The following is a 22,409-nucleotide window of genomic DNA, read 5'->3' as shown; positions in this document are numbered from 1 at the left end:
CAACCATACAGGAAAGAAGTGCGGTAGGTCTGCAGAAACGGCAGTGCTATGAGAGAAGCGATGCGTGTCGCCCCAAGCCGGAAGATGCTGATGGTTTTGCTGATGCTGAAGGTTGATTGCTGATGATTTCACGGTTTATGACTGAGTTTAAACTTTTAATCTACTGTGGATCTGCTGGTGCGATAACTGCGCCCAGAACCCTAATTTCAAGACCGTGTGTCAAAATAGTAATCATATCCATGTTTCCTTCCTCCTTTACCATAAAATAGCCCCCACATTTATACAACTTCGCTGCGTTACTGGCCAGTTCTCAGCCCTCCAGCACGTTTAATAACGATTTCCATGATTGTTGAACGATCGCCACTAATCGCGATGGCCAGCCGCAGGTGACAGTTCTGTACCTCATGAGTAGGGGCCAATATTTTAATTGTTTCTCTCAACGTAGTTCACACCATTTATAGCTGGACCCGTGCCCTATACCTCTGTAATATGTAAAAAATTCGAAGTTTGCACGAAGAAGACAATCACAATAGACACAAGAACTACTGCTATGTTTCGCTTATTTACTTCATTCCTTTTCCACATACTTGCACAAAAGGTTTCTTCGTTAGGAGGCCAGAATATCTACGCGAAGAGCAGCTCGGCACCCCTAATTGCAGGCAATAGCACACAACCGGTAGTTTGCCTTCAGAAGATCATGTTCTACCGTGGAGCTGCTCCGGAGTGCTCTCTTTCTTACAGCAGAGTAAACAAATAAATACAGAGACATGTTGTCCCCATGGCTATGAAATGTAACTCGAGAGGCACTAGTTAACCATACGAAAAATGTAGAACTGTACCAGAAGGAGAGGGCGAGTTCCCCCACTCTAATAAGTGTCCCGCCCATTGCTATCGCCCTGCTTCATGTCGAGGCATAATTAGTCCGGCGTGTTCCAGCGTGCAGACCCGGGATGGGAAACGTGCTTTCTGAGACAAAGGTTGTAATAGACATAAACCATCCATCTTGATTCATTTTCAACATGCGAGGGTAATTGAAAAATTAAGAGCAATTCTCACATAACTCTCTACTTCCACACAGTACGGAAAACTACACATGTCACGTTTGCACGTAGGGCACCTGCACCACAGTGCACTTTTGGCATCGTACAATAAGCTTCTGCATGCCGACCACTACGAAGGCGTTTGGTTGATCGCTATGCATCATCAGCACCATTTGCTGGACTTCGTCATCTCGCCCGAACCAACGACTACGCAGCGTCTCCTTCAACGGCCCGAAGACGGGGTAATCTGATATCGCCAGATGAATGCTCTACAGAAGATGGGGCAGCGAGAACAGCTAATGGTGTATGTCCGCCCAATTGACTGCCGCCGACCACACGCAGAACGCTTTATACGGCACGATGTTCCTTGATGGTGCAATCTGGGAGTGGCGCATTTATACGCCTGACCTTGTTGTTCCGCGATGCTCGACGGAATGTGGCCATCCAAGGTGGATACTCATAGTTCCACGTCACTACAATTATAGAACTGCGGACGTCAGACACACCCATTCCTCGTTTATTCCCGCAAAGCCCAAAACGGTCCTTTTTTTATTTACCCTGGTAGGTGAACCGTGGCTACAGTGCTTAACTTCTTTGGGATAGTGAAACGTTTTTCTTATCTTTTGATCGTATCGTAATTCTCCCCGCGGTATCTCACAGTTGTTTGGCATCTATCTGTCTGCACAGACCTCGTTTTCCTTCTATTGTCATCGTTGAGCCCGCTTCCTCTTGTAATGTGTGTGTAATGAGAAGAGCCTAGCGAAGGCTCTTCTCATTAATATATCTGTTCTGCGGGCCCCTTCTCTACCCTAGGCTGGTATGGATGTGCTGGTCTGGATCCATGGTGGGTTTCTCCAGCTGGGTTCCGGCCACCAGCCCGGCCTGAGTCCTTCAGGGCGCTTGGCGAGAGCCACAAACGCCGTACTCGTCAGCTTCAACTACCGCCTTGGGCCGCTGGGCTTCCTTGCCCTGGCTGCGCTGGGAACCGAAGTAAACCACGGCCTCTGGGATGCCGCGTTGGCTCTCACCTGGGTCCGCGACAACATTCGTTCTCTCGGAGGAGACCCTGACAAGGTGAACGTTTGCTCCCCTCTAGTTAGCACTTGCCATCCGTTAACCTTGTTTAAGTGAGTGTATACGAGTGTATGCGATGGCGAATGAGCGCGAATTACTCTGTAGCGTGTCAGATAGACTAACGAAGGAACACGTTTTCGGGCTCATGCCGGAGTTCACAGAGGAGTTAATATTGTACTGGAAGCTACATATGTTTATTTGCAGTTGCAATGTTTATTGCGAAAACACAAAGCTCTAAATATAAATAGAGCCTAAAGTTGGTTATGCTCATGACTCATGTGGATTCTACGCTTCATTGCACGGAAGACGAATGCGTTCGCTGCAAAATTTGATAATCAATCTGAACTCAAGCGCAAGGTTCACACTTGTGGTTCTTGTGGCATGTATTTGTTTCATGGATGATGTTATGCGAGAAATCGCGAACTTTTTCTTAAAGTTACGTTTCTAATTGATTTCTATTTGAAGCGTTAGAAATAACTTTCAAGTGTCGATACTTCCCATTATAGCTAACTTCGTATACTGGCCTGAAATCCTTTATCACCTTCAATAAAGTAAGACAGCATATTTTGCTGTCGATGCGTTTGTCGTGTTGATGCACTAATAATCTTATATTTCATATATTCCGTGAAACATCCTTTGTACTCTGCTGAACTTCTGAAACTTTATTTACTTACCTTAGGTGACGGTGGTGGGAACGGACGCGGGCGCCTCGCTGGCGCTTGCGATTTTGGCAGCGGGGCCCCAGGCTGGCTGGGGCCGTCTCTTCCGAGCCGCCTGGCTTGATGGTCCCTCTTCAGTACTCAACAGAACGTACGCACAGGTAATGATTGCTTCACTAGGTAGTGCCGCTCATGGCGTAAATAAAGAAATAAAAAAATGTGCCTGCTCGGCGTTCTCTGTAGTATACTGTGATGATAGTGCGCGTTCAAATATTTCAAGTTCCTTGTCTGAAAAAGAAATGAAAGAAAAACTTTCCTGTCAAAATGACATGTCATCATTCTTGTCAACAGAAAAAAAAGAAAAGAAAGAAAACTCCCTTCAGCAATTAAAAAAAAATTGGCAGAAGAGATAGTAGGCTTCTAGTGGACCAACAAGTGGATGATGTGGCGCTGAGATCTGATATCCATTAGACCTGGTTATCCTGAACCCACTTGAATTCGTTGTAGCATCACCAGTTAGCTTTAGTGTCACGGGAAGGAGCCAATTGGTCCCGAAAAGTTTGATGCAAGAACCTCGTTTTTTTGTTTTTAGTCGTTATTCACTATAATTTAAACCTACCGTTGAAGATTATTTTATGTACTAACCGCTTACGACGTATTTTTTTTTCTTTCACCATTCCCTACTGTAAGGCATTCGAACGTTCAAGGTACTTATATAAATACATAAATAAATAAGTTTAGTTGTATAGATACCACGTGTTTCTTCATTTCCTGTAAGCGCACTCCCATCCGGAATTTTAAAGCTTACCAATGGAAAATTCCAGAGTTGTATGTCCGCTTAGGAGAGATTCTGGGATCCACGCCATTCTTAGATACCTGCCCTGAAATAGTCCTTAGTAGTCACAAATCCATATTATTTGCCACGTAAGCTACTTTCGCGCAATGCAACAAAGAAAGGTTTAATTCCAGTGCATGTGCCTCCATACTAGAGGCAAAGTAACTGCTCCTTGCAGAAAGAAGTTTGTCTGAGGATTTCCGCTAAAAATGAATGAAACACTGCTCCGCTTCCATTATACACCATTAATGCCTTGAAATATATAGCAGGCTATTTAGCATAGCTTCAGTGATTGCTAAATTATAAATTCTGATATTCGTGCCAGAAATATTGACCTCGGTAGTGGTATACGAAGCAATATGCTTAACTCATCTAACTCATCTAGTTCTTACCCATTTTATGTGAAAAAACAATTTTTCGTATGGATCGACCATGTAAGGAAATTCGAAATTCCTTGCTTAGTCCCAGTCATATAATTTTTTTTCTATCGCATTCTGTTTTCTTCTTTCCGACCATCGTGCTACAATGGGTGATACATGAAAGGGAAAGTTGTCATCCACGCGAATGTAGCACATAGCTACAGAGGAAATCCATGCTGGTTTCCCGGAAAGAAGGCTTCGGGCAGTTGAAACAAAATTCGTCCTGTTCCGGGATCCGGCCCGGCCAACCTGGGTCACTGGTTAGACTATTGCCAAATTGTTAAAGCATCGGGCAGCTGTGCTTAGGGAACGGTGTTGAAAACAACCGTCGGCCAACTTGGGTCAGTGGGTATTTGGCATGTGACCTATGTGCCGAGTTCAACGACCCTCTTTCACGCCTACAGGGGTGATTGGGCATGCGGAACTGGGTCTGTGGCATTGGGTATGTACCGCTACTCAACAAATCTCTTTGACGCAAACTTAATGGAATACACCGATGGTCTCGAACTGTCATCTCCACAGCCTTGATCCTACATTGAAACTGCAGATTCCATCCCACTTCTCCCACCGGGATGGAACTTTACTGTGCCGCCTCGGGTCAGTGGTGGCTTTTACGAAAGCCTACTCATTCTTTATTGAAAGAAACGATAAAACCTATCTGTGACTCATGCAAATGTGAAGAAACGATCGAACACGTGTTCTGTCTTTGCGATCCTCCTAACATTCAACGCGACGCTCTTCGGAGTTTGCTGAACAGATTAGATAATAGACCATTTTCAGAGACAAGTATACTTTGACCGTGGCCCCGTGCGTCGCACGCTTACAAAGCACGTGGGCATTGCTGCGGTTCGTGAAGCCGACTGACATCAAGGACCAATTGTAGGCGTGATGTGATTGACAATGGCGCGTGTTTGCTTCCTCCCTCCCTGTCCGTTCTTTCCTTTACATCCCTTAACCCGTTCCCCTCACGAGAGTAGCAAACCGTATGCGCGGCTGGTTTACCTCCCTACCTTTGCTTCCTTCCTTTTCCTCCTCCTTCTTATCATACGCCGACTCGGAGCACTCGGTGTTTGACATTGGGTACGCGCCGCTTTTCAATGAACCTCTCTGACACCAACTTCGGTCACTGGCTACGTGCCAGTAGGTGTGTGCCGAACTTCAGTGAATCTCTTCTAAGCCTACTTGGGTCATTACTTAGACGCCAACTCGGGTAAATATGTGCCACTTAGTATGTGCCGCGTTTAATGACAAAAATAATTTAAAATTGGTTCGCTGCTTGCGCGGAATCGAACCCGCGTCATATTTATCCAGGCAAACGCCACGCGTGTATATTCACACATGCGCCACACAGGTACTCCGCGTCGGCACCGCCGAATGACGCAGCAAGTTCTTTGGGAAGCGCGAGAGATGACTCTGGCTACATAAACAATTCATACATCACGCGTCTCTGCAGCGAGAATACGGCGTCTCCCCATATTTTTTCAGTGCTAATCACATTAACTTTGGCATCCATCGTGAGATGGGTAGTGCCAAATTTTTTTCTGATTCCTTCTCTCAGCGTGCGCATGTATTCCATGAAGAAAACAGAACTTTATGGGACAATTGAGAAGTTACCATGAAGTATTGGTCGATTTTTTTTTTGGTATCGAATTGCGCAACCAGTATACATTAGTTTATTTTTTCTTCAGGATGCACGATAAATATTGCGTCAGTAAGTCTCAAGTATTTTACCTGAATATTCCACATGCGCAATAATGCCTTCATTTCTAAATTCATCCAACGTTGCTTATTCTACGCAGGTTGCCAAGCACAACAAGGCATTTTTCCAGCAGCGTTCCGGCTGCACGAATGCCACGTGCCTGCGAGCCCTGAGCGGTCATGACGTCATCAAAGCCCATTTGGGTAAAGACGACCCATCTTTCAGGATCAGGGACCAGAATGACCTGCCCATTCAGGGGATATTTCCTGAGCAGTTTCTCGTCGTCGACGGTGAGTCGGTAGAGACGATTTATTCGCTGCCGTGTGCATTGCATTGCCTCGATTTACTCTGAAAGGACAAGAACGCAATGGTTGGACAGAGTCTCTGCGTCCGCCGCGCAACATTTACTAAACGACTTGCCACTGCGGTTATCCCAGATATATTTGCTGCGTTCTCAGGCAGCAGTCATTTTTCAGCGTATACAATGCAAGCACATCACCTATTTTGGCCAACGTGGGACGCCTTGGGTATTATGTGAAATGAGTGAAATACGAGCAAGCTAACTAGGAACACACGTCTTTAAAGTACGAAAGTGTAGCCATGGGATAAACATATGTTAGACTTTGTTTTAAAAAGATCTTTTTTTGCCGCTACAACACCACGAGAAGCTTCAATGTTTGCTTTTCTTTTGAATCCGCTTCGCTAAACAGTGGAACTTGCTCTTTCGTAAGGAAAACCATACGTTGTATGATTGAGAAAAAGCAACACGCGAAACTCAGATAAGTATTTCTAGGAACTTGGCGGCGAGCATTTATGTTGTTCTAAAGGGGGCCCTGCACCGCTTTTTAACAAAGCTGTTAACTGTATTTGGCACCATATTGCACGACCTTTTAAAAATTCTCCAGCAGAAAAATAATAATAATAACAATAAATAACTAAATGAAAAATAAACGCGTTGCATGAAAGCATAACGACTGACAATCAAAGATTAGCATTGGACTTACACGGCGCTCCCACACATTTTTCTGAGCCATGAGCCGTAAGGCTACAGAAGTGAGCGCCATTAGCCGAGTGCTCCACTATGTATACGTCACTGCGAATTGGGGACTATTTCCTTTTTTATTTATGTGTGATGTCCAGTACTTCGCTTTGATGCTAATACATTTGTAAACTGCAATGTTCTAACGTAGAATAAACACGTTCCTTAAATAACTGAACTAAATTAACAGTACACTGATTAAAAAAAAAACTCTTTGTATGAGGGCCGAATGCAACTGAACGTGGGAAGCTCTCCTTCCAAAACCGCAATTATTTCCTTGCAAGGACCTCGATCAAGGTGCTTTGTTGTTGTTGTTGTTGTTCCTGCGTGGGTGGGGGCATATTTCCTGTTTCTTTTTTGTTACGCACGTGTTTATTCTGCGTGACGTGAATTTGGTTGCACCCAACTGGTTTCTGCTGTGTAATGCTCTAGTTTGGTTTACTGCATGAACTATGTTTCCGAGCAAATGCCATAAGTCTGCGTCAACGAATTTGAGCGATGTAAGTTTGTTGTTTTATTGTTGCAGCTAAATACATTCCTTGTTAGAAGGAAATGTAACTACTTGATAAGGAGGGCCAATGATACTTTTATTTCTCCTCACCATTTAGGCACATTACTTACGAAGCCCCCATTGGAAATGATCGAAGGGAATTCCAAGTGTGACATTCCTATATTGATCGGTAAGAGCTTCATGTTTCCCGAAGGCTGCTTTGAAGAGTGAATTATTGTAAACCCATTCGGCAGGTCGTGCGCCATTTAATTAACGATATCTTGGGAATGAAATACCTTGAGAATAAAAAAAAACATATATGTGTTGAGAAGAAGCAGCATATATTGTACCAGTAATCTAAATTTCTTTGCTAAATCACAGAGGTATGCATGCTGCATTTAGTGAATGCTTAAACAATATGCCTTAGGTAAGCTAAGTTGCCGTTGTGCAGCATTCTATAAATGTTTCGTAACTGTAGGGAAACTTACGAAAAGAAACACCTGACTGCAGAACAAATCACATTCTTCTTCCGTGAAAGGAACGAACTATGTATATGATATAATTTCAGCGTAAACATAGTTGGCGAAAACTTTTTTCACTCTGCAATTGTTTTTGTGTATGGTTGTATTTTTGTAAAATTTTGACGTATGTGTTTCAGGATCATCGTCTCAAGCAGTTGACATATGGCCGGGGCCGGACGACTTAAGCCACTGGTCTTGGAACCAGTACAAGAAATACGTTACTACGAGTCTCGACAGCTTTGGTTCGGGTATCACACAAATGGCGCTTCAGCTGTACAACCTTACGAATGCTACAGGTAAGTGCAACAAATGCTTTATTACGAAACCATATTTTCCCTCCACTTCTAATGGTGCCGTGAAACTGATGTGCAACTTAATTCACCGCATAATCGACGAGAAGGAATATGGCAACATCATAGGTATCACTGTCAATCAAGGCAGATGTACAATGTAGACAAATATTAGGGCCTTCAAGCCCGAGTTTAATCTCCAATATCAAAGGTGAATTTTTTGTTCAGGTTTCTGCACATTCGGGAAGACTAAATTATCTAAACCGGAGCGTAACTAAGATTTATTACAGCTTAGAGTTCGTTGTGACAGCTATATATGGCAAGTAAAAAAAGATTGGTCAGTAGAATTGCGAGAACAAACGAACAAAAAAAGGTAGAAAAAGCAACTAATAGTTTAGGTGAAATAAAAGTTTCTAGAATGCAAAAAAAGGATGAGAACAACCGGCAGCGCTCTCTGAGAGGAGTTGAGGGGCTATTTTCAAGAGCATATCCTTTCGGGTACCTGTCGATAGGCTGCGCTGTTAGCAAGACGCGCTCACTGGACGCTGAGTTTCTGCAAATATTCTGATTATACCGTACTTTGGATTCTAGCCTTTTTCAAGCCACCATCAAAAGCAATATATTTCTAATGCCATGCGTAGCACAAATTCTTCATTGGTCCCGCACTGGGAGCTCAAAAAGTGGACAACCCTTACATCAAACTCATTATCACTGATAGCCTGTGCCTGGACTCTAGACAGCGGCACCAGCATCATAAACAACCATTTAGTCGAAGGCTATGTACGAAATTCCAGACTTCCATGTTATTTTTATGTTTGCGTTTTGTGAAAGCGTAAACATCAGGCAAACCACATTTGCACATTTATTTAAGGTATCTCATATTTTTTATTCTGTGTTGAAAAGCATCTTTCGTTTCGTGGCCCACATGAGTGAGCCCGAACACTTATGTAGTATGATAAAGCATTTTTAGCCAGAATCAGCAAGAAACAGCAGCTTCCATCAAGAGCAGCCCTGAAAAATCGGGAATGGAAAGTATAGCTCAATGCGCAAAAATCTTTCAGATAGCGAGACAATGCTTAAAATATTACAAGGGTACATACTACTTAACATCTTTTATGTAAAATGTACAATACACTCATTTTATTGCGATAGCAATTATATGGACACTTCAAAGCGGATTTCTGCCGTCGGCGTCGCCGTCACCGTGAGGTTCCGTATGACGTGAATGGCGATGAAATTGTCGCCACGCGCCGTATGCGGTATGTGCGAGTGAAAGGGCGTGAGGGAAGCGCGCTTTCACGGGGAACGAACGCACGGCGGAGAGCAAACGCGTATACTGCCCCATGGTCCCTGAAGGGCTGCAGAATTAAGCGTCTCTTTCCTCCTTTACAATCACCATATTTTATAAAGCATACGCGACTTCCTCCGTCGGACGAACGGCCGGGAGGGGGGGGGGGGAGGGAGGGAGGGGAAGCGACGTTTAGCTGCGGCATCAACTGCGCATTTATATAAAAAAGTGGTCGCAGTTTCACCTGAAAGGCGAAGCATCAATTGCGATAGCAAATTTGTAGAGAGCTATACGGAGTAATGATAGTAGCTTTATCAGCTGTATAAACTAAGGCATGCAGCAGCACCGGCAAGACGCAGAACTAATGTCGACGCCGTCGGCGTTTTTCCCGCGTTCGCACAAAATGCGTGCGGCGTTGGTGACTGTTGCCGGAGCCTCTGATATAAATAGGCACTTGGTGCCGCAGCTAAACGTCACCTCCCTTCCATCCCCCCCGCCCACGGCCTTTCGCGCGTCGGAAGAAGGCGCGTTTGCTCTACATATGGGGTGATTGTAGAGGAGGAAAGAGACGCCTACTTCTGCAGCCCTTAAGGAAGCACGGCGCAGAACGCGCGTTTGTTCTCCGCCGTGGGTTCACTCCCCGTGAAAGAGCGCGTCCCTCGCGCCCTTTCACTCGCACATACAGCGTTCGGCGGCGCGCGGCGACGATTTCATCTTCATTGACGTCATACGGAACCTCACGGCAACGGCGACGGCGACGCCGACGGCAGAAATCTGCTTTGGAGTGTCCATATAATTGCTATCGCAATAAAATGTTGCAAGGTGAGAAGGTGGTAAAGACAGTCACCAACGCCGCGCGCGTTCGGTGCGAACGCGGGCAAAACGCCGACGCCATCGACTACTATCCTTACTCCGTAAACCTCTATCACGGCCGCTGGATAAAAAAAAAGTATCCAGCGGCCGTGCCTCTATACTATTTTGCTATCGCAAATGATGCTTCGCCTTTCAGGTGAAACGGTGACATTTTTTTTCTAGTGGTAGTGATAATTCGTCTTATGAACAAGGATTGTCAATTCGTCTCGTCCTAATAAAAACAAAGTAGAGCTTGTTACATTTTGGCAGTATACGACGCCAAATTTTTCGCTTTTGCGGAAGAACTAAAGCTTTTGCGCTTCGTGCACTGATGTGCTTACAGACCTACTACGCTCCGGATGCCACTGTGTGTGTTCCTGCGTGCTTTTCCTCTTGCACTGATGAAACATCGTCACCGCTAGGAAAGGTAGCGAGGACGCCAAGAAGTTCGCCTAAATGGGCAAACGTCTTCTGTCAGGGTTTTTTGTTTTTAATACTACAACTACACTTTTTTAGTGTGGCGGAAAAACAAGGCAAGGAGGGCATCTCACATTTCGTGTTGCTCATGCCCTTGCAACAAGAGTTGTCTGGCAACTCGGCGAATTAAAATACATCCGCTTATCTCTAACACCAACTTTTGCGCCTTCGACATAACGAGAGGGGAAAAAAAAGCAATTACGTGGCGAATGGCACAAAAGCCAGTGAGTTGTAGAAGAAAATACTCGCGCAACAAATAGGAAGCAACGATCGATTGAAGAATGGACACCGAGAAACGCGAGAGAGCCGAATAATGGTGAACACGGAATAAGAGACGCAATTTCACGCAAAATTACGCTCGGTGATGTGAGCGTTTATTCCAAACCTCTCCTTCCACGAGCGAAGAGCAGTGCTTGCTGCGATGTGTCATTCACGGTCTTACTTAACCAAGAAGAAAGAAGACCGTAATCAGAAGAAGAGAAAGACAGCAGGGTTTTAACGGAAGCAAATTTGTATCACGTCATCACGGTGAGATGGAGAGTATTAGTTCGCTGTAATTACTGCTGCGCTTGGAAGATGCGGGCGGTGAAGCTCATTCGCGGCAACAAAGGGGGCTGACGAATGCCCGAAATTCCACGAGGAAACGGTGCCTAGCAGCGAAGATAGCTCCTCGTTCGGATTCGCAAAACAAGTTCCCCTTGATTGCGGGTGGACGGTCCAGAAAGCGCATTACCCCCCTCCCCACCCCACCGCGATAATGCGTTCGGTTCAGAGCCTTTCATTCAGTGAGCGCGCTGCGCTGGCACTCAAGTGAGCGAACGAAGCTAGGGAAAGTTTTCCTACCTCTAATGCATTTTCCTTTCTGTTTTCGGTTGTGCCTGCGCTCGGCACGCAGCTTTCAGGATTTCTTTCGGGCGCGTGGGGCGTGGATGTTTCTGTTGAACTTTTTCACCAGACTGAAGGGTGGCCGGGGAATTTAGAGGCAACAAAAGCAGCTGGCCGCTGATGAAAGTTGTCCACGATGTTGGCGAGCATAAACGAGAGAGCGAGAGAGAAAGAAAGAAAAGCAAGACGAGTAAACACTCTTTTGTTACATGTGGTTGAAATGCGTGTATGTATAAATATATACTTCAATGCTGAAAACATTTTGGCGTGTTAATTCTCAAGCGGCAAGCATTAGCAAATGTAAACCAGTTGTTCATGAATAGGCGCTCCACTGCATGGCTTGCAGTGCCTTTTTATTTGTGTCATTGCTTTTTTTAATCTCAAAAGCGATGCAGGTGCACCCATTAAAAAACACAGGGTTGCATTACAATGCGAACGCCTCCAAATTTACCATATAAGGAACTGCCTCAAGTCTCTAATAAAAACGGCAATATTTTGGGGGGTACTTAGTCACCTGATGCTCACATATTAGCAGTAAAATACGTCCACCACGCCGGGGAACTTATATGCGAAAATATCAGCTTTGCTGCGCTCATAGCCTTTTTATAAATATATGCACGAAAAAAAAGAAAAACACCATGTATAACGACATATTTACCCATGTCTTTATCTACACCAAGAGTGGAGCGCGCCCTCATTCATAGAACTTTATTTTCTACGAAAGTGAAAGTTTACCAGCAGGAATGGTTATATGAGAGCTGATACATTGCAATAAAGCCTTTTCGAACATATCAGACGTACAGATTTTTTTTTAGATGTTCTCTTTTTTCTGCCTCAATTATATTCACAAGTAAAACTTATTGATATTTCCATCCAGGACGGGATACTTACTCATCAAAATTTCGTTTCCCAAAGTTCTCTATTTTATCTTCTGTTATATATTACAGGGCAAATACACCACGTGCACAGCTGATACCGCCATTTCTTCATATTGCTTAATCAGAGTTCTAGAGCACAACATGTGGTGAGGAAAGGCAGCCAAGCAGTTGGAATTAATAAGCATTCGGAAGGGTTCTTAGCTGTTTACCGTAAATACTAGATGAGAAGGCTTCTGAGCTAACGGCCATTTCGATATCTAATATAAGCTTCACGCGAGAATAGCTTTTTTTTTCTTAAACAAAACATATTGAGCTGATGAGACGGAAAACTAGAGTTTTCTAGCATTCTACATTTTTAGGGATCTTTTCACGAGCTTAAATTGGACAACTGAGTAAACACATACAAACTTACATTTTTTACCTACTCAAGTTGGGGCTAGGATGAGCTCTGCAGAAATAGGGAATGACAAAATTAGACACATACTGACTTGACCAGACTTAGCTAGGCTTGACGCAAATCCCGTAAGTCAGTTAGGCACTGAATGGTTACAGTTTATGCATTACTTCGCGGCTCACTTCATTCCTTCCTCTGATCATGACGTGCCAATCGTCGTTCTAAACAGAATGGTTGAGTCCTGTCGCCAACGTCTGCGCGGAGGACCCTTTATTTTATTCAGGGCGCGTGATGTTGGTTGGAAAGGAAAGGAAGCGCAGTCGAGGACGGCTGAAAATCAGGGAGGGGGGGGGGGGGAGGGGTGATGCAATTAGGAAACTTGCAGTTGAAAGTTGGAATCAGTTGGCGCCAGACAGGGGTAATTGGAGATTACTAGGCGAGACTTTCGTCCTTCAGTGGTCATATAAATAGCCTGCCGCTGCTGTGGCTGCTGCTAATGACGGTGATGATGTTGGGTGTGCATCCGCAGACTTGGGCATGACGCCAGAGCTGGTGTACACTACAATGGTGACAGACCTTCGAGTCGCCTGTCCACTGGCGAATATGGCCTCCAACTTGGCGACGGCGTTCCAGTCACCCGTCTACCGATACGTATCTGAAATCCGCCCATCCAAACCGGTAAGGCAATTATTCTCCCAGTTTGCCTAGCTTTTATAGAAGGGAAAGCCCGAAATGCACAACTATCGCGAAAGCGTCTCCACAAGACGCTTTTTTGTCTTTTGGAAGAAGCTAGCTGAGCCACCCCTACACCTCCAACCCAACGGGAATCCGCAAAGATGCCAGAACTGGGCAATACATTTCCTTCTGCTCTGTTATAAATGGTTCCCTAGTGACAGAGTGAGGTAGAAATAACTGCGCTACTTCCCATATCTCACTTTCGAAGCAGTAAATATATAAAATGATGATAAAAGCTATGCTATAAAACTGGCCTAGGGGTGAAGTTTGATATAACGGCAAATGTCCCGCGACACATGGTGACAATAATTCATTGGCTTCGACTGGAAATGATATACACAAATAGCTCTTTGTACAGCCTGGATTGTTGCAATAGTTGGGTTTCACTGTCGTGAATCCACTCTATAGCAATATTTGAATTTTAAGAGACCTGCCACCCATTTCTGCACCGTATATCTGCGTTTTTCTAGTTTGTTTTGCTTATCTTTCGCTTTTCGCTTATCGTCATGTAAGCTGCTGTTTATGTAGTTTTCTTCTGTCACTTTTAAAGTTAGGTATAAAACAGTCGTTACACAAACATAAGTATTCTGTGCACTGCTGTGAGGCCTTGGCGCTCACCCGCTCTCTCAAGCTGCAGCACGTAACAGCTTTAATGCGGCTGCTCTTTCCTTATCGATGAAGGAAAATAAATTCACTTGAGTTGATTGGACTTGAATATGTTTCAACACTGCTCCTGAATGCTGCTGCGGCCGTAATATCCAGAATGTTTACCACGTAATTCTTGAGCGCCTTTTGTACACTTTCATTTTCCTTTACATATTATTTATACATTTCAGATATAAACACGTATTCACCCCATATGTTCTTTGACGTCATTGTCTGTTGGCTTCTTATGATGGTGACTTACGAAAATAAGGCCCCTCTGTTGTGCCTTTTTTTACGGACAGCTTGTCATTCGTAGATATTTCGTTCTCAATGAAATAACAATTGACTTCTTTCTTTCTTTCGGCGGCTTTACGTGCCAAAACCAGTTCTGAAAACATTTGACTTCTAACGCAAACCTGGCGAAGTGCTTCTGCTTGTAATACAGGTGCGCGCGTATATAGAGCTGCATGGGTGCGCAGATGAGCCGTCGTGTTTTTTTTAGGTCATTTCTAGCTGCTTTTATGCAGTAGCCTAGCCTATCTTTAAGACCTTTCCTAACCGACAGTTCGGTTTCTTTAAAGTAAGTACTGCAAGAATTGTCATTGTGTATGCCACCAGACCCACCTTTTGTGCGTGGAAGAGCGACAAACAACCTCAGAGCAATACGAGCGGCCAAAAAGACCAGCTTCAAAGAATGTCAACGCAGTCGAACTTGCAGTGATAACTCGTATGGCGTGGTAATAGACAATTATGAGCGTGGCGGTGGTCTCGCACTCTCTGAAGTTAGTAGGGTGATCTTTAATTGCATCGTTCTTTTTCTAACTTACTTTCCCCTACAGGTGAAAATACTGGGCCATGAGGCTCCGTACAGTCTGCACCCGTGGACGCTCGTGGCATTCTTCGACCTTCAGGGCCACTTTCTGGAAGGAGGCGACGCTGGCGGCAATCCTCAAGAAGAGCCAGATCTGGCTCTTCGCGATGCGGTACGAGAGATGGCGCTGCGATTTGTGCGCTCGGGCGGCCGCTCAGTGCCCGTGGCGGACTGGATGAGGTACCCGAAGACGGTAGCCATACTTCGGGGCGCCAATGCCACGTGGGAGGTAGTGCCGACCACTTCGTATAAGAAGACCGAGTGCAAATTCTGGACCTCCGAGGGACTGACCCAGTACGCCTGGATAAGCTAAGCGCTCGTGCGGAGTCCTGCGTTATATATACACCGTCCGGATATTCATTCGTTAGTCGATCGGTCAGCAACTTGGTGCCGGTCCTTTTCTGTGCAGGTTTGTGCGCTTGTTCCCCTTCCGAATGTCCTTGCGCTTTGGCGAATGAGACTATGACTTGTGAAAGTACGACAAGATGCAGGTGATAGATCACACGTCACTCCAAAGTAGCATGTCTAGACGATTCTCTGCTGCAGTGACGAATAAATTCAGTGCCCCCCACAAAAGAGGCCACTCGTCGAGAGATGACGCAGCTGTGGCATGTGAAGCAGTAAGGAACATCTTTCATACTTTGCCCACATTTACGAGTATATCAACACTCCTGTCAGTGAGGCCTCATAAATGCCACACCAGAGTTAGGAGCAAGGAGAATGCACGACTAACGGCAAGCCATGATGAATTTTAGGGGTTTCACTATTTGATGATTCTGACACTGTTAAAACAGCATTTAAAAATAAGATCACATTAAATTTCTACTCATTCTTGGTGATCGAGTCAATAAGCGAGAAAAGTACATGAGTCATGGTGTGAGAGTCTCTTACGGGCAGAGAGCCACTTCTTTTGCCTTTGCGGATTGGAAGGCTCTGCGCCAAACACCGAGAAAAAAAGATAACATATGTTTCTGAACAACAGGAAAAGCCATTCAGCATATAAGATTTGCTCACTCACTCACTCACCAGAGTGAGTGTTATTATTGAGCACTTGTAGGAATGTGCGCTGTCTCGCCTACTTATTCTGTTCTGTGCGGTGACTAAAAAACGAAACGTAATCATCAACGACTCGCAGAAACCGAAGTTAATACAAACTGCGTCTGTCCTGAAGCTCAGTCGTCTCCGCACCTTTTCCATCCAGAAGCAGTCTTCAGTATCTTCAGTGATTGGCGTTTCTCATCGGGCAATCACTTGCTGTGTCTCATAATATTGCGATGAGTTCCCAAGATAAGGAGGAATAAATTGCGCGTTCACTTACCGTGTTGATGGACAGCCAATCCGCATACCATTAGGAGAAAATATCACAGATAATAAATTATGACATTTTAGAGACTAGCTCAATTCATCTGGAGAATCAAAAACAAAGCAATCGGAACAAAAAAAGGAAAGATCTCATCAGAAAATTTCATTGTTCCCATTATATGATATGAAACGACAATTTTGCCTGCTGTTTCGCACATTAAAAGAAAGAGAAACGAATGTAAGAACGACCTGTTATTGAATAAACCATAAAACGGTGCAGTAAAGTTGCAGAAACGTGTTCACCAAGCCTATTCGAAAGTGAAACTCTATTCGCAAATCACAAATGGATCCCTGCGTTTGTTAACACAACGGCGTGTCTTGTGGGCTCTCTGATACTTGCATGCTCGTACGGTAGCATACATTCGGAAAACGTCACATACAGTGTTTGGAGTTGTGGTCGAGTTCTTATGTAGCCGATTAAGCCGACAAGTTTAGTTGCCATGCAAGTTCAGGAGGAGTACTTGTGAGGGACACTTGTGTCTATGCACGGCCATTGTAAATCAAACACATTTCCGGGCGTGCAGTCGATGACATGGACGCCTGAAGAATCGAGTGAAACCTTCAGTGAGTGAATGCGTCTGTGTGTGCGTGCGTGAAGACAGCGTGATTTGTGCCTTAGGCAGACTCTTCCTGGGAACTTTGCCGTTTGTGAACGTTTTTTGACTGTGGCAAGCAGTGCTCGAACTTGCACCGCGTCTTCTGTGCTTCAGTCGAATGACCTCTCTCTCAAACTTTCATCGTGCTTACCAGGTGTGCTTCTTGCTGTATTGCTGTGTGTGCGTTGTTATGTGGGAAAATTTTTAGCGCATCGGGTCGGTGTTCTTTTCTGATTGTTTTTTCATCCGTATGCTTGAATGAAATATACATAACCCGCCATTCAAAGCTTACAGTTTTTACAGAAATGCTTCCTTCATTCTCTTTCATCCAAAGGCCTAAGATCTAGCTATTACGAAAACGCTTGCTATAGTAAATACTAGCTTCGCCATCTGTGAATAATAGTGATGAAGCCTCAGGCCATAGTGGAGCTCCTATTTTACGTCAAGCTGTCCACCTCTAAGGCGTGGCATAAGTATCGAGCAAGATGTTATGCTTTTGATAATGAGATTGTGGTCACAGAATTCCATTCATTGCTAGTTATAAATGCGCTCGAACGTTCCTTCTAGCACTAAACAATTCAAGGCAAACAGTGCTGCTCACTAATCCCCCGAACTTAACCCTCTGAAACGTAGGGTATGTGTAGATAGTGTATTTGCTGTGTGCGTGGAAAGATAAAGCATTAATATTGTTTCTATTCTTTACGCAAGACTGTTGTTAGTTCATAAGGTAAGTTTCTATAATTATATATTACTTCATCACTTCTGCATTGAGATTTAGCGCGCTTCAAACTGTTCTCCTTTGGAGTGGTTTTCAATCCAGTGTACTGAGTGCCGAAAAACTCGCAGGGGCTTTTTGTCAATATTCCTAATTTATATGCTATATAGGTATTACAAAAAACTAGTGCATATGTGTGCCCCACTTATTGAGGTAGGACGCACACAGAATCCTAAAATTTGACAAAATTAGCGCTTTTTGGTGTTTGCTCTCAATAACTTAACAAAAGAGTCAAAAGTAATAAGGTGGTGATAAGAAGTGTCAATTAGCACATGATTTAAACAGCCTGAACGCAACTTCTAAATGATGATTCAATGGGATATTTGTGGGAACCTTTGTTCCTGTGGTGCGGCTGTAGAAGAAGCAGAAGTACGGATGTTATCTTACGGTTGTTTTTACGCCTACATTTAATTTTACTCACTGCATTTACATGGTTGTGAAAGATGGGTATATCTGCGCATGATCGGGTGATTGAAGCGTTTAGTGATGAGTGAAGCATTACTGTCTGCTGGGATAATGTATGTGACGGTGGCAAGAACTTTAATTGGTTCTGAGAAACTGTGGTCAGGGGAAGCCGACGGCTCCCTCAGGTCAAGCCGGTGGCTTCACCCATGATGGCACCGGGAGGTGAAATCCCGTTGCGATGTCGTGGGCCCTCTGGACTGCCTGGAGCTGGATGTGGTCGTGGTCGCTTCTGAGGAATTCCTCCCACTGTTCCTTTGTGGCAAGTATAGAGTTCTGCCAAAATTTTCAGGACTACTTTCCCATCAACGGTCTTTCTTGCCTAACTTGAAACAGGCATTGTAAATGCCGATGGTTCCATACAGCAGTTTCTATTTGTTTGAACAATTGTTCTTCAGCGGAAAAGCATGTTGTCTGTATGTATGAGTGAATAAATTGAATTTTGCTTATTTGTACCCATAACAATATTTTTCATCTTTCAAATGTGTATTAAGCTATGCATTAATTGTTATTCCCGGTGCATTCGCCAATTTATCTCGCAGTTAGCTACAGACCATGCCTTAAAAAGCCGTATGATAAGAATCACGCAAAAATTACTGTTCATTTAGCTCTAAGTAGGCAGGTCAAATTACCTAAAATATCTACTTTAAATAATTTCGTGCACATGAAATTGTGGCAATGCAAAACTTGTGAATGTCCCAGAGGCACATCATAGCTCCATCGCAACGTTGTACAAATTCGAATTCCGGCGTCGTGTATTAGTGCGACCCACAAGGTTCACCATCATCTGCGATGACGTCAGCGCCTCTCCAGCCCACCTGGTACAGATATTCCGGTGCCTTGCTCTCTCCGACGGTTACATATTTTCTCTCAACTTACTCCGCCTTCATGCCAGCCCTCGCCTCCTCTCTATGGCCATGCCCTCTCTTTCTATCAGCGGAGAAAGTGCGGCCTTCTACCGCAAAATTGAGGGATGAGCCCGAATAAGATATTACCTTTAAGGGGACCGACAACTACTGAGAACGTGAATTGAGATAACCCCGCTGATAGAAATATCGTCTATCGTATTGGCTAAAACGAGCCCTGTTTATTTCTCATTAAACGAGGATTTATACTTTTAATTCTTCACTGAAACTTCCGAAAACTGATCTTTGTGGCAAAAACATGAACAAATACTTATGAGGTCAACCACGTCACCTTCTACTAGTGTACGCGGTTCCTGGTCTTTTTAATAATGCTGAAATGCAGTAATATTCTTTCTATTATAAGTTTTTTCTAACTTACAATGTGCAGATAAGCCTTCGTTTGCAGTGAGCAGAAAAGTGGCGCTGCCTTCGCCTTCGTTTTTGATGAGTTGGCTCAGCTCGTCTATCGACAGAATACCGACGCCGGGGGCCAGCCAGCCGTGACGTAGGCGTGTACTTAGGAACAAAACCCGGTACAACTTAAGAAAGGTTTGTACAACAACGCTAACTTATCGTGCCAGTCTATTTACCTTTAAAAGTGGTTGGAAAGGTGCCAATATAGACGGTTAGCCCCAGTTGCACTTCCTCCAGTGAAAGCAGTACGATGGGTGGCTTTCACAATTTGCGAGGCGGTCTATCGGCATCGCTATCACTTCTCAGCGTAGCCGGAGGAGGGACTGTATTTTTTTTTTTTTTTAGTAGCTGCTCAGATCGAAAAATTCTGCTTGCAAAATATTCACGCGCTTTTCGAAGTAACCGCTGCAGGTGTAAACACTACCACGAGTGAGCTTTTCGTTCCGCCATAAAAAAGTGGGTCCATAAAAATCGGTTGTCAGGCAATGTAGAATTTCATACAGACCCTCGATTTTCGCAAATGTTGGCAAAACAATTTCCACTGCAGTTACCATCCTCGCAAGACTTCACATGATGATGTTAACGAGGTCTATACGCACTAAACTGGAATTTCCAGTAGGGTTAACCAATGGTACTTTTCATTGATTCGTACTGCGCTCTAGCTCGGTGGTCACTGATGCGGAGCCTTCTCGTGACTGGAGGCAGAGTAGGCCTCATTTGGCCGAACGTTCAGCTGCTCTCAGAGCAATCGGAGGAGTCACGCGATCGCGTTCTTGTCGGACATCTGCAAGCGCGAAGATGAGAGCACCTTGAAGGTGAGCGTGGCATCTTGAAGGATGAGTTAAATGTGCTCCGATCACTCCGTTTCACCCACCTGATTTAAAACCGCACCGCGAGAGGGCTGTTGAGTGATCGAAAGCCACCAATCGAATCTGCCCTTAGGGATATGCTCCAATCTCAACCCTGTGCCTCTGACACTCGCAATCACTTTCATAGGTTGCAATGCAAAACTAACGGTGCGCAGGAGTGATTGATGCCACCTTTTACAAAAAAAGTCTTTTCTTATGCCGAAACAAATTGGTTTTTCAATATCACGTCATACGACCCACGCGTATCAATTCTGTGGGAAGAAACTTTGTAAAAATTAGAAGATCGACTATAATAGCTGCTTCTGTGGCGATCTCAGAGGTAAGGTTAATTTCTGCAAAATTAAAAGGTCACGCTTAATCCCCAAATTACGCACATATACGCTCAACTGCTGAAATGCAAGTGTGTACAAGCCTACAAAGAAACGCACAACACACAACTAAAACTCACAGAGAACATTATTGGTAACATTTTCTGTGACAGGGCCTAAAACGGTAACACAAGTCACAGCCTAAAACGTTCCAATTTGTCTGAAAATCTGCTAGTGGTGATGAATGCAAAAATAATGGCTTGCTTGGATATTTTTTTATATGATTTACCTGATCCTCGTCGTTTCTCTCAGTGTTTTCTAAAATATATTTTAATTGCAACCTTGTATAACATCCTGAAGTGGCGATTAAACGAATTTGGTTATCACAAGAGTCTGCGTTGCCAAAAAAAGGCAGATTTACTGTACTCAGATGGCTCACTGCACTGCTGTGCATCCTCCTCTGCGCCCCTATTGCTCTCTGTCTCCCCCTTTATCTCTTCCTATTCCCCCTTTTCATTTACCTCAGCATAGGGCTGCAAATCGGACGCTATATAGTTGACCTACCCACATTTCCCCTCCTGGCTTTCCCTGTCTCCCCCTACGTCACACACACACAAAAAAAAACCTTTTCGCTAAGTTACCAACACTGATGAAGAAATTTCCCACGCATTGTTTATCTGCATTATTCTTCATGTTTATGGTAGCATGATCACGCCTATTCATAGGTAGGCGCGCTGACCCGCCATTATCTGGTTCTCCGGACGGCATGTGGGCCGTGGCCGTGGAATACAGAAGAACTTCGCATCGAATTTGCACCACTTACATCACGTCGAGTGTTGCATTGATGAGAAAAGCCCCGTTCCGCCGAACCAGGTTGGCCTTAATTCACTCCTACCGCACGAGTCGACCATTATATGGTGTGCAATTGCGATCATTTGAGGCGGACTATCGCCCAGTTTCGGTTGGAGCGCCTGAGCGTGAAATGGAGTCCATGATCATCCGACACGGGCGGTTTCCGAAAGCCGGTGGGAATGCTAGAGAAGAGGTGAAGGTTAATTACACACACTATTGGAAGCGACTCTCGAGATAATTAGCAGCGCGCAGTTCAAGCTTGTCGTATGCCGCCAGTAATTGCTGGTGATGAGAGCCCTTCCCCCAGTATGAAGAAAGCAAAGTAGTAAAATTGGCAGAATGGATAGGAGAAAATCCGGTGGCTAACCCGTGTGGTTTGCATTGTCTGTCATGCAAGAGGACGAAGAGACATGTGCAGAAAGCAGCTAAAGCGAAACACCTTATGTTCACTTTGCCCTGCTTCACTACCAAGGTGAAGAGGTCAGACTTTTCAATAAATAACTTAAACAGGAACTGATGAACGGTGCGACAGCATTTCGCCCGTCTCAGCTTTTGCCTCCCTAATTATTCTAATTAGAAATTTTTTATGAATCGCATGGTACGTATTGCACTGTTCCTCAACGAAAAGTCGGTTCTTGAAGACGTGGAACATACCTGCATGAGAAATTACAATATCTGGATAGATAATTGTAATACACTACCAAGTTAACTTTTTTTTGCATTTCAATTTAGGATACATGCTAGCATAACGACTTCTACACTGGAGACTATGGCA

General features: G+C 44.4%; 1 protein-coding gene across 1 annotated transcript in view; it reads left to right on the top strand.

The window, feature by feature from the left end:
• The window catches only part of LOC119450470 (para-nitrobenzyl esterase-like), an 88,001-nt gene extending 69,264 nt beyond the window's left edge, over nucleotides 1-18,737 (top strand). Inside the window, exons 4-10 of the mRNA XM_037713913.2 lie at nucleotides 1,854-2,114; nucleotides 2,794-2,934; nucleotides 5,827-6,016; nucleotides 7,374-7,445; nucleotides 7,914-8,072; nucleotides 13,370-13,518; nucleotides 15,060-18,737. Coding sequence (XP_037569841.1) covers nucleotides 1,854-2,114; nucleotides 2,794-2,934; nucleotides 5,827-6,016; nucleotides 7,374-7,445; nucleotides 7,914-8,072; nucleotides 13,370-13,518; nucleotides 15,060-15,404 — 1,317 coding nt within the window. The 3' untranslated portion in view covers nucleotides 15,405-18,737. The remainder of the gene's footprint in view (nucleotides 1-1,853; nucleotides 2,115-2,793; nucleotides 2,935-5,826; nucleotides 6,017-7,373; nucleotides 7,446-7,913; nucleotides 8,073-13,369; nucleotides 13,519-15,059) is intronic.
• The last annotated feature ends 3,672 nt before the right edge of the window (nucleotides 18,738-22,409 follow it).

Source organism: Dermacentor silvarum, chromosome 4, assembly GCF_013339745.2.
Source record: "Dermacentor silvarum isolate Dsil-2018 chromosome 4, BIME_Dsil_1.4, whole genome shotgun sequence".
Lineage (NCBI taxonomy): Eukaryota > Metazoa > Arthropoda > Arachnida > Ixodida > Ixodidae > Dermacentor > Dermacentor silvarum.
The sequence above is the reverse complement of the archived record's forward strand: the minus strand, read 5'-3'. Positions and strand labels throughout refer to the sequence as shown.